This window comes from Nesoenas mayeri (genome assembly GCF_963082525.1).
Source record: "Nesoenas mayeri genome assembly, chromosome: 14".
Taxonomy (NCBI): domain Eukaryota; kingdom Metazoa; phylum Chordata; class Aves; order Columbiformes; family Columbidae; genus Nesoenas; species Nesoenas mayeri.
In genome coordinates this window covers 2,829,128-2,840,848 of record NC_137556.1, presented here as the reverse complement: position 1 = coordinate 2,840,848, position 11,721 = coordinate 2,829,128, and the positions used below count along the sequence as shown (strand labels likewise).

Below are 11,721 nucleotides of genomic sequence, written 5' to 3'. Positions count from 1 at the left end.
ATTTTCCGTCAGACCGCCACAAAAACGAACAACGGAACATTTCCCCCGCTGCGGGAAAACCAGCGGCGCAGGGGTCGGATCCTGCCCGGGACCCCTGTGGTGGGGCAGCGCCCCAGCCCCCCCGGGCTGAGCCCGTTTTCCCGGCGCCTCCGTTTGCAGAATTCAAGGGTGGGAAAGGAGACACCGGCTCCACCGAAGCCACAAGTCTCGGGACAAGAATGAAATCGGGCCCGAGCATCCCGGGGTGGCGGGGGTTAATTATTTTGTTGGTTGTTGATTGGTTGGTTTTTTTGTTTGGTTTCGTTTGTTTGCTTGTTTTTGAGTTGAGGGTGGTGGTGTTTGTTCGGGTTTGGGGGCACCTTTTGGTGTGTTTTCTAAAAAGTATTGTTACCTGGAAGATGTTCGGCACTTCGTCCAGGACCGGCAGCGCCCCCGGGGAGGTGGGGGAGTCTGCAGAACAGGGGGGAGACACCCCCAGCCCTGCCTGTGCCTCCCCCTGGGCAGCCCCGCTGCAAGTACGGGAAGAAAAAGAAACAAACGGGGCCGCCTCGGTAATCCTCCTTCCCGGTGCGGGGACACAGGGTGGGAAAGGAGAGCCACCCAGCCCGCAAGGGCCCGGCGGGGGTAGCTCGGAGGGGATAGCGACGCACAGACACCCCTTGCCCTTAGGGCAGCCGATTTCATGCCTCTCTGGTTGTGGGTCACAGGCTGGGCCCTCGCTGGAGCAGGGGGAGACATCACCGGGAGACGCCGGAGCAGAGGAGGGGTCAGGGCTCTGTAACTCTACTCGCTCGGGTCCGTCCTCCCACCCGTCTCGGAGCAGCTGATCCCCTCGGGAAGGGGCTCGACTGCTTTCCCGGCAGGTCCTTGCTGGGACCCTATAAACGGAGCCCCGGGGGAATCCGCAGCCCTGGGTCGAAATCTGCCGCAGCCCGGTGAGGCTGAGGGCAGGGCAGTGGCTGGGAACGCTGCCGGGCCCTCATCTCCGTCGGGGGGGAGGGAGATAACTTTTAAGGTAAATAAAACCCAAACACGGTGTCACGTTAAACAACGCTCCCCCCGCGACCTGCGCCTCCAGGCTGCGCTCCCTCTCTCCGGGCTACGCGGCCACAGGCAGACCATTATCCCGGGGGGGTCGGAGCAGAACCCCACTGCCCCGGCCCTGTCGCTGCCCTGTCCCTGCCCTGCCCGCCTCCCCTCCCCGGGGTCCCGAGGAGCGCAAAGCGCACATGGTGACATCGCAAGACGGATCGGATTTGCACGGCCAGCAGGAAGTATCCGAGAAGACAGACCTTTATCTTCTCTGGAAAACATCGTGCGGACAGACAAGCTGCAAACACCCTGAAATCCTTGCGGCGGTTTCAGGCTTCCCAGCCCAGCGCTGTTTCCATTCCCACTGGAGCCGGTGGGAACCTTTCCGCCCAGGGAAGGTAGATCGGGCCAAAGCTCCGAGGGAGAGGGCAGGGCAGTACGCCGCGTTTAGAGCTTTGTCCTTCGAAACAGCCCATGTTTCATAATGTCTGGGAGGTATTTCGTTTTTAAAACAGTTTTCTAGACCGTCGCTGGACACCGGTGCGTCCTGGCTACAGGGCGCTTGTGTCAAGCCGTTGTTGCTTTTACTAAACGTGAAAGTCTCTTCGGTCGTTTAATTTTGCCGTCCTTAAATTAACCGTGTTACTTCTGCCCTATGTGATTTCCCTTTGGCAACTTAACGAACAAGCGCATTTGTAATTAATTGGACGCGTTAAAAAGCAAGCGCAGGAAAACGGCGGGTCCTGGAACAGCGTTAATAGCGCGATCGCTGCAGTAACGCCCAGGTGCTGGGAGAGGGTCAGTGGGAAGGAGGACGAAATCGCAAATCGCGCTCTCTTCACCGGGGAACCCAGCACAAGTGTAGACAGAAAGAGTTATAGGCAAAGTAAATGTAAAGCTTTGGATTTATCTGACCGGCTGAAGTAAAAGCTGGCGGGGGGGAGTGAAAAACGACCTCCAGCGCCTGAGGTGCAAGAGCCGGATTAATTGTCAGATTCCAGGCACAGAGCCCAAGGGCAAGAGGGGAAAATCCACGGTGGCATTTTCTGTTCAAGTTCCCCTGCCCAAGTCACCCCTCCGAGTCACCGACGGAGACAGAAAGCGGCGATCGAGACACCTCCCGGGCGCTCCTCCCGCGGCCTGCCTGAAAAACGGGGCGTGGGGGCCCCAAAACCCAGACAACACGGAACAGGTTTATTCCGGGCTCTGCACAAATTGCCTTGCAATAAAGGGAGGACACTTCAGTGCTTTCTGGCTGCTGCGTTCGCGGGCTGTTGTGCCCTGGCACCAGACGGCCCGGCTGCATCAGCGCTCTCCAGCCGGTTTGCACGGAGGGAAAGGGCCCGGTGCTCTCCTTAAGCTCACGGTAGGAAGGAGCTGGGATCCGACAGCGGCGGGCAAGAGCCCCCGGAGGTGGCAGCAAAGCGGCCACCTCGCACCTGCCCCCGCCGCCGGGGAGCGGGGCTGTCCCGGAGGAGCCCCCCCGGGTTCAGGGCTCGGCAGTCCCGACCACCGGGCAGAGGGGAGGCCCCTCGCCCAGGGCCCCCTTCAAGTCAAGGTCAAAACTCTTATTTTCTTGCGCAACGTCCGAGGATGGGGAGGCCATGGCCGAGGAGCGGAGCTGCTCCCCCCGCCAGCAGCCCCAGCGCTGGAAGCAGAGAGGGGGAGGCGGGGGAAAGGCGAGCTTGGTTAGAGCTTGAAAGGACCGGGGCAGGCGGGGGAAAAAAGAGGAAAGGAAACAAGCAAAAAAAGACGGCAGGTTTAGCTGCAGCAGAACGGAGCGCCTGGACAGCTCCAAAGCCATTTTCCTTTGCAGAAATCCGACGGGATGGAAGCAAACCCTGCCCCGGCCCCCGCCGCCGGGCAGTGCGCTCCCCCGCAGCCCCCAGGCCCCTCCGAGACCCCGCCACAGCGGGCACGCACACCCGGCCAGCGATCACTGCAGGCGGATTTATTAAACCAGGGATGGCCGGTTTTCAACATCCCTTTCCCATCTCTTGGAAGAAATAACTGGCCAAAAGAACTTGGGGAGCCCTGGGGACCCCACAGAGATCCCAGGGTCCCAGCGGCTCCCGCCGCCCACGATGGGAACCGGGAGATTGGCACAAGTTCTCGCAAGGAAACCCTAATAGGCTATTTCTGGACTACTGGCTCTTAACAAATCTATAGCACCTGAAGTGTTAGCACTCAATTAGTGACAAGGTTTCAAACCCCGGCGTTTACTGGTGAGGTATAAACAGAGTCCTCGGGAGATAGCCGGGAATTAGAGCGGGAGGGGGCCCTGGACATCTTAACCGACTGGGATTAGGAGGAAAACTTTTTTAAAAGGCCCCATCTCCCTCTCTCTAAACAGTCCGAGGTGTCGAAAGCTCGGGGGGAGAGAGGATGTGCTCTGCGGAGCTAATTGTGGAGTTGGGGTTTTTTGTTTGTTTTCAGCAAGAAAATTTAAAAAGAAAAAAAAAAAAAGAAGTACGAATTGCTTTTAGCAACCCCAGAGAGAAGGAACGATCGAATGTGGAAAACAACTCTCGCCTGCGAGGGGCTTGTCGGGGCCAGAACGGGCACCCGCCGCCTTCCCCTCCAGCCGGGAAAACAGCGGTGGCTTTGCTCACCCCGCCTCTCACGACCCCCCGGTTCCCGGCTGGATGGGGGGGCTGCAGAAGGCGTTTCGGAACCCTTCTCTGAGGTCCTGTCTCCTATTTTTTTTTTTTTCGCGTCTCTTTAAATTTCGTTTCTAATTTCGCACCCACTGGCCTACAATCAAAAAGGGCAAGAGAGCTCGGGGTGCCGGGGATGCCTCCCCTCTCACCGCCCAGGACCAAACCCCGTTTTCCTGCTTGGAGTGAGGATTTACACTGGCGACCCCTCCAGCCCTGCCCTGGAGGCTCAGCCCGGACGGGTCACCCCGGTCTGGGCAGGACGGGGACAGGAGCGGCGGCGCCTGAGGGCTGCACCCAGGGGCCGGAGCTGGGTGAAGCGGTCGCCTTTGTCCCCTCTGCTCGGTCGAGATGCCGTTTGCAGTCGGATCCTGGCTACAGCGGGCTGCTAGAGAGCACCGCGGAATGGGGAAAGAGGGGGGGGAGAAATGGGTCCTGAGCCCCGACCCGGAAGGTCCGTGAGCTGCTGTATGTCAGTAACTTATTCATCAATCAGCCAGACACAGAGCAGACCTGGCCGCTCTTTGCGGAGTGTTTGCTTTTTCACCAATTATTGCGGCCCTGCAGCTCTTTTTGTTGATACAGTAGTTCTAAAAAGTGCTAATGTTCATTTATCAGGGGGCCGAGCCCGGGACTCCCACTAGTTGTGATTCTTCCAAAAATATAAACACGAAGAGAAGGGCTAAGGCTAAAGCCCCCATTTGTTTCTAAACTGCAGTATTAAAAGTGATGCATTGTTGAAGATAAAGCGGAGATAACGCTGTCTGTCTCCAATGAATGTCTCCCCGACGCATTAATGACATTCCAAATGATAGCTCCGGCTTATCGTTCAATTAATCACTTCCACCCTTTGCAGCCGGGCCCACATCGATCGGGGGCCGCCGTGTGATTGGGAGGCTGGAGGAAACCCGTCAATCCTCGGTTCACAGCCATGTGTCTGCCGGCAGCTCCCCTCCCGGTGGGTGCAGAGCCCGCCGGCGGGGCTGCCCCGTCGGGGATGCGCTCCGGGCCCGGGGCGGCCGAGATTGGGCACCCATCGGGTCGGGGCCGCTTTCTCCTCCGTGTTAACCGAGCAGAAGGGAACCTTTGGGGTAGGCACTGCCTTGTGAGCTCCGGGCTTGAGCTGGGAAGGCCGTTTGGGGCCCGGGATGGAGGCAGTGAGCACTGGACCCCGTTTCTTCCATCCCAAGGAAGGTGGATGCCATCAAGGCAGAAGAATCTGCGGGGGTGGGTCTGGATTTTGGGGGAGATGGGGATCAGTTCGTTATGTGAGTATTTATCTAACCTATCCCGATTAGCTTCTAATAAAAAGGAGGCGACGAGGTTAGAAAGATCACCGGGCGGTGCAGAGGGCAAGGGGTCCCGCAGACACTCGGCAAAGTCCGGGTTCAAGGTCCCTCTCCCGAGCCGAGCTCCGCGGTTGCCTCCACCTTCCCGGGCACCTCATCCCTTTTCCTGCCACCGAGGAAAATGCGCTCCGAGCAGCCTCGGGCACTGCTTTCCCAGGGAAGTCCGCAGGAAACGCAGCCGCCAAGAAGGAGATGGCTGCCCGCCTCCTCTCATTAAACAGGAATATTTCAGGCCTCCCCATCCACACTAATCGCTCCAACTTTCATCTCAAGATCCGGATCTGGTTCGCGAACAAACCGCTCCCAGGACACCCGCAAACGGCTGCGAGGGGCTGTGAGCACCCTGGCTGCTGCTGCACCAGCAGTGGTCCCCGGAGACCGCAACGAAACGCACAGCACCGTCTGCCAAGTATCCTTAGCTAAATTCCCCGGAATGGAGCCCGAGGGTATCGAGACACAAAAACTCGGGAGCGGGAGTGTGAGAGGGGACAGCAGCACGCACGTTCAGGAGGGAGCAGCCCAGAGTGCAGCTGCGGGCAGGTGCCCGCGTTTTTACCGGCCTTGAAGGATTTCCTCCGTCTGCAGGAGGAGGAAGGATTTGCAAAACTAACCCTGCGACCCCCCAACTCACCGCATCCCCGCGGGGCTTCTCCGCTCGGCCCCCGGCCCCGGCTTTACCTCCCGCCACCCTCGGCCACTCCGGGGCTCAGAGGGGACGAGCCCATCTGCACCGAAGAAGTCGCTAGAGGATATTTTTTATTACTATTATTTCCTTCCCCCCCGAAGCCAGAAAGCTCTGTAACGCCCCTCCTCGACCTGCGACTTTGCCGTTAAGGTTTATTTCATCGACCCCAAACGCGTTAAATTGCCGAGCTCCCACTTCTACCCGGGAATCCCGGGGCCTGCGGGGACCTGGTCAGTGCCGGGGCTGGTGCCCGCTCCCGGCCGCAACCCAGGGGCAGGTTTCCCGTCCCCAAGACCCTGTATATTTGCAACGCCTTTAACCCACCCTTCTCGCAGACAATGCTACTTGTGTGTTTGCCTGTTTGAAAGCTTTACAAACAGTGGTGGGGAATAACCCAACCAGCATTCCCCCCTCCAAAGCCAGGCAGGGCTGTTTAGGCTCTCTCTCCTATCAGCTGGATTTTGCGGGCGTTATGCTACTTCAGAATATCTGTATAAACCTTAAACGCGGATCTCCCCTGGAATGCGCTTCACACAACAGCGAACTCACGTTTTCTAGTTCCTGCGATCGAATATTGCAGAATTGTAAAAACGAAAGCTCCTTTCCCTCGTTAAAAAAAAAAAAAAAATAAAGAAAAAAAAAATCAAATCAGCACATATTTGGTTGATGGTTTCCTCCTGGCCTGTTTGTTTAATCTGACTGTATGATAGATGGCATCAGATAGTGGCTTTGTACACATTAGGCCATTCTGGATCTTTTTTTTTAATGGATCAACAAACTCAGCGTGGAAAAGCTGGATAAATGCAGTGCCGCCCCTTTAAATGAGTGGGGATGTTTTTGAGATGTATTACTATATTAGGTGACATGGAACTTTGCATCTCTCATACCATCACTGCAATGTTGGCCAATAGAAAGCTAAAGTTACCCAAAAACTGCCTAGTCCCTCCTTCCCTTCCCTTATGGTCTGGTCCTACCTGCCTCCAGTGCACAAGTCAAGGCTACTCGCGGGAATGCTATGTGCCCCCTCGGTGAGCCCACGCTCCACCACTGCTCCAGCTTGGCTGCTCCCCGCCTCCTTTTCCATGACCCTGGGCTCCGGCCGCTGCCCTGCTCCCCTCCGCAATGTTTCCTAGTCCTGTGACAACGACACCCTTCTCGGTCAAGGATATTTTGAACCTGGAACAGCATCAGGGCGGCCTGGCCTCCATGGAGCTCTCCTCCCTGGCCTCCCCCTCCTGCATGCTGGCCACCTTCAAGCAGGAGACATTCAACGCCGACCCCCCGGCCCTGCCCGACCTGCGGGAGGAGCTGCCCGAGCCGCACTCGGCCAAACCCGCCGCCTTCCCCGGCTCCTACTACGTTAAAAGCTACGTGGAAATGGACTCAGCCAAGGACACCAAGGCGGACAAGAAAGGTAAAGTCAGCGAGTAACGGCGGTGCTGGTCGGGGTTCGCCGGTAGCCTCCGAGCTAAGAAAAAGGGAGGGCAAGGGGAAGGTGACCCGCAGCCCGGGGCAGCTTTGGGTGCCCAGGGGTAGCGAGGACCGCGCAGGAAGCACCGCGCCCGGCCTCAAGGCTCGCTGAGCATCTTTAGCCCATCGTGGCCCCGCAGTGCATGGGAGGGACAGACCCACCGCGGGCAGAGTCCCACCGACCCCCACCCGGGACATCCCTGCGGATCCCCCGAGCATCCCCCGAGCGGGGCCGGGGCTACAGCCGCGCCGGCTGCCCAACGGGACGGGCAAAGCTGCAGGATGATACGCGAGGCCTCGAGCTTGTCCAGAGAGAAATTAGGAGACACATTTTATGTTTAAGTCTCTCGGTTGGAACGTACGCCCATGGGGTCCGGGTAGGAGTCAGTAGAAAGGCTACGTGCGACAAATCCATGCAGTGGCACAGGCTGTCGCGACTCAGATCAGTGCACGGAGCATTCTTGTTTTCAAATAAAACAAGGAACCAAAAAGACCGACGGAAAATTGCTAAAGAGGTAGAAGAGTGGGGCAGGGCCTGTCCCATGCAGGAGAGGGTCACCGCGGCGGCCTGCGGGACCAGGGTGCAGAGAGATCGGGGAAGCGCCGCTCACTCACAGGGCACACGGTTTATTGAATATCGCTTTATTTTTTGGCACTTTTTTCCTTTCCTTCCCCTTTTTCCTTTGCCTATTTATTTTGCAGCAGAACTGTGTTCCCTGCACAAGAGCCTGGAACAGGAGAAAAGAGATCTGGAAGATCCCGAGCGCCCCAGACAGAGGAAGAGAAGGAAACCTCGCGTCCTCTTTTCTCAAGCCCAAGTCTACGAACTTGAGAGAAGGTTCAAGCAGCAGAAATACCTCTCGGCTCCTGAGAGAGACCATCTAGCGAACGTCCTAAAGCTCACCTCCACCCAGGTGAAAATTTGGTTCCAGAATCGAAGGTATAAATGCAAAAGGCAGAGACAGGATCAGACGCTCGAAATGGTGGGCATCCCTCCCCCCCGGCGGATAGCGGTGCCGGTGCTGGTTCGCGATGGAAAGCCCTGCCTGGGGGAGTCTTCTCCATACAGTTCGCCGTACAATGTCAGCATTAACCCCTATAGCTACAACGCCTACCCCGCGTACACTAACTACAACAGCCCCGCCTGCAACGCCAACTACAACTGCAACTACCCGTCCATGCAGACCATGCAGCCTTCAGCGGCCGGCAACAACTTCATGAACTTCAGCGTCGGGGACTTGAATTCAGTGCAGACGCCCATCCCGCAGGGGAACGCGGGGATTTCCACGTTGCACGGAATCCGAGCCTGGTAGAGCCCCCCCCGCACACAGCCTGCCCCGCTCCGTGGGCCACGGCCGCCGACGGGACCGCACCGCCGGGGATGGAAGGGCTTCGGCCGCGCTTGCGAGCCGGTCTCGGGACATTGCCAGGCTGCGGGGGATGCGGACAGTTCTGTGTAGCACCCCGGTGAAGTTCATTACTACGGCGGCCATTTCCAGCGGGGAGGTTTTCAGCGTTTCGTGCGGTGGCCGCGCTCCGTGTGGGGCCAGACGGGCAGGGGGGCTCGGTGCTGCCTGCACCGCCCGACTGGTGCGCCTGGCCCCGGCCCCTCTCGCCTTCCCTTCCACCGGGGTCTTCGCCCCGATAATTCCCTCATTACTTCCTACAAAGCAGACGGTCAATTTGCTTGACTTGTTCCAAACAACAGCGAGCCAAGCCCTACAAATTCCCCCCTCCCCCTTTGATTTTTACTCTATACTAATTATTATTGAGATCCACGTTTAATTTTTGCACTTCCCGTACGGTCCCCGCTGTCCGGCCAGTTCAGCATCTCGCCAGCCCCCAGGTCTCTCCTTGCAGAGCTGCTAACGCCGGCCTCGGTTGCGCCCGCAGGTGCCCGGGGCCGGACCGGGAGCGGGGCCGGCGGCTCTCGCCAGCGCACGGATGAGGACAAACTCCCCCACCCCAACCCGGCCGAGGATTACAGACACTCCGACCTGCCAGATCCCCATAGGGTTATGCACTAAAACGTGAGTTAGGATTGAAATGCACTGTCCGCCCCTCGCCCCCGCCGCCCGTTCGTACGTGTTTCCCTTTGCTGTACAAGCTGATGGAGATCAGCGAGTTGTCATTAAAGAGAGTGGCTTAACTTCGCGCGTTCCTGACCTTCCTTGTGCGGCCCGGGCCCCCCAACAGCCCCGGTGGGCGGTGGGGAGCGGAGCCGCCCGCCCCGGGGCTCTCCCCGACCTCATGTGCCGCCTCCTCTGCTCCGGGAGCCTTTCTCTGCCGGTCCCCCCCTCACCCCTCCCCGCTTTGTGTAACTTCAGAAATTCCCGTTTTGACGCGTACCAAAGCTACTTGTGTTTTAACGCCTTTCAAAAAGAATTTAAAAGCCACTTTTTGAGCCCACAGCCCGGGCGGGACCGCTGTGCACCGGCCGCGTCCCATCCTCCTCGTCCCGGGATCGGGACCGATCTCGTTCCCCTCGGGCGGTGACCGCGTCTGTCCTAATCCCCGGGAGCGGGGAGCAAGCGGCTGCTTTATTCCCTGCACAAAGAAGCAATGCAAGGGGTGTACAAACACCCCAACTCATAAACCAAGGGGCTCGGGCTCTGGCGGAGGAGAACTGGTTTCCGCAGCCCCTCTGCACCCTGTCCCCATGGGGGAAGAGGAACAAAGGATCCCCCGCGTGTCCCCAGACTGCCCAGGGGCAGAGAGAGGGGGTCCCCACCGCCCGGCTCCTGCCTCCCCTCTGCCTCATTCGCAGCCCCTCGGCCGCTTTTACAGTAGTCGCTATCAAATGTCAATTATTGGGAGTGAGAAACAACAAACATTGTAATTCAGCGCAGTCAAAACATCCTCTGAGTGTCTGAGATTGTCCGGCCCGGTGATAAGGCGATTAGGGGAACCTGCAACCTCTCCTGCGTTGGCCGTATCGGCCCCATCAGTAAACAGGGATGGAGACAGGGTGGCTGTGGCCCTGGGACATGGGATGAAAGGCTGCCGGTGAATGGAAGCTGCCTGCAGTCTCTATTCCTCCTTCCCAAGGGGACCAACCACACAGCCCCCGCCCCCCCGAGGTAGGATTGCACAGATAAGGAGCTCCAACCTCCTTCCTATCTCTGCAAATGGAAGAGGAACCCTGGGTGGTGCTCAGAAAACCCCTAATTCAGTGTGGAGAGCAGACAGTGGCCTGGGACTCGGGGCTGGGCAAATAGTGGCCTTCTGCCACCCCCACCAGGAGAGTCTGCCTTGGGGACACCCCTGAGGGGCAGAGGGACCTTGGGTCTGTTACAACAAAGGGGACCAGAGCCTGCCAGCCTGAAGCAGGGACACAGGACTGCCTGCCCACAAGTGCACAGGAGCTGGGACCAGCCCCACAGCTGTGCAGCCCAGAAAGAAGCAGAGGCTACTTCTCCTCTTCATTGAAACCTCTTCAATCCTAGGATCCTCTTCCCTTACAGGCTTTGGATTGGAAAGACTCGCAGACTCCAACAGGTGGTAGAGAGGCATCAAGTTAGCCAGAAAATACTTTGGTCTAAGAGGGCCAACGATGTAAGATTTAGCTAAAACATGAACAACTACTTTTGAAAGCTCCTCCTGAGTAGGGTCCTTTATTAAGCGGTCTACCAAGATGGACTGCACTGAGATTCTAACAAAAGCCATGGGAGAAACTTGCCTTGGCACATCAGCACAGCACTCCGCTCACTTCCACATATGTTGAACATCCTTTCCATTCCTCAGATCCCTTAATTTCTTCAAATCTGTTTATTTTCCTCCTATAATATCTCAGAGCTGCAGCTATCAAGGAATCCGACTGTCTGGTGGGATTTGGCCTGCTGTTGTTCTGTAGAGGCTGTTCCGGGCACTGGCTTTGGGTCCAATTTCCAGGACTGCACTGTGCCTAATTCTCAAAAGGGATGGATGTACTACAGCCCCTGCCCACACTGCTGCTTGCATGCTCCCCTCCTCCCTGCTTTTCCCCACTCCTGTGGGAATTGCATCACGAGCAGATGCACGGCAGGATAAGACAGGGGCTTGGAACAGCAGCTGGAGCCTTGGAGCCGGTTCAGAAAGCGATTCAGGCAGAGGACACAACCGCAGCTGGCTGAGGCCAAGCACAGCGTGGCCGCCCAGCTCTGGCAGCAGCACCAGCAGCCCAGCGAGGCACAGGGTAAAGATCTTTCATTAGATGGATTATGGGGAAGTGTAAGAGAGATATACAGTAGTAATTAACCCCCAGTACACCGATTTTGGCCGAGGGGGGCTCTCTGCTTTCACATGCACAGACACCCCATTGGCACCAGTCCTGCTCTTCCAGGTCTGCCTCACCTGCAGCTCCGCAGCTGGAACAGCCTCTGCGGCCAGTGCAGCCAACAGGGTCAGGGGATGGTAAAAGGTCTCCCCGGGACTTCCGAAGGCACCGAGGCTGCCGGCACACACCGCATTACATCTATGGGCTTTCCCAAGTCCTGTCCTCTCACAGGCTTTGAAAAACTGAATGCATCCAACTTGACGTTTCTCTGCC

At 57.8% G+C, this 11,721-nt stretch overlaps 1 protein-coding gene across 1 annotated transcript; it reads left to right on the top strand.

Moving 5' to 3' along the window:
* Positions 1 to 6,845: 6,845 nt before the first annotated feature.
* NKX2-5 (NK2 homeobox 5) lies at positions 6,846 to 8,506 on the top strand (the record flags this gene model as incomplete). The annotated part of the gene is made up of 2 exons (XM_080353583.1): positions 6,846 to 7,137; positions 7,896 to 8,506. The coding sequence occupies 2 exons, from the start codon at positions 6,846 to 6,848 to the stop codon at positions 8,504 to 8,506; spliced, it is 903 nt and encodes a 300-aa protein (XP_080209709.1).
* Between the last annotated feature and the right edge of the window lie 3,215 nt (positions 8,507 to 11,721).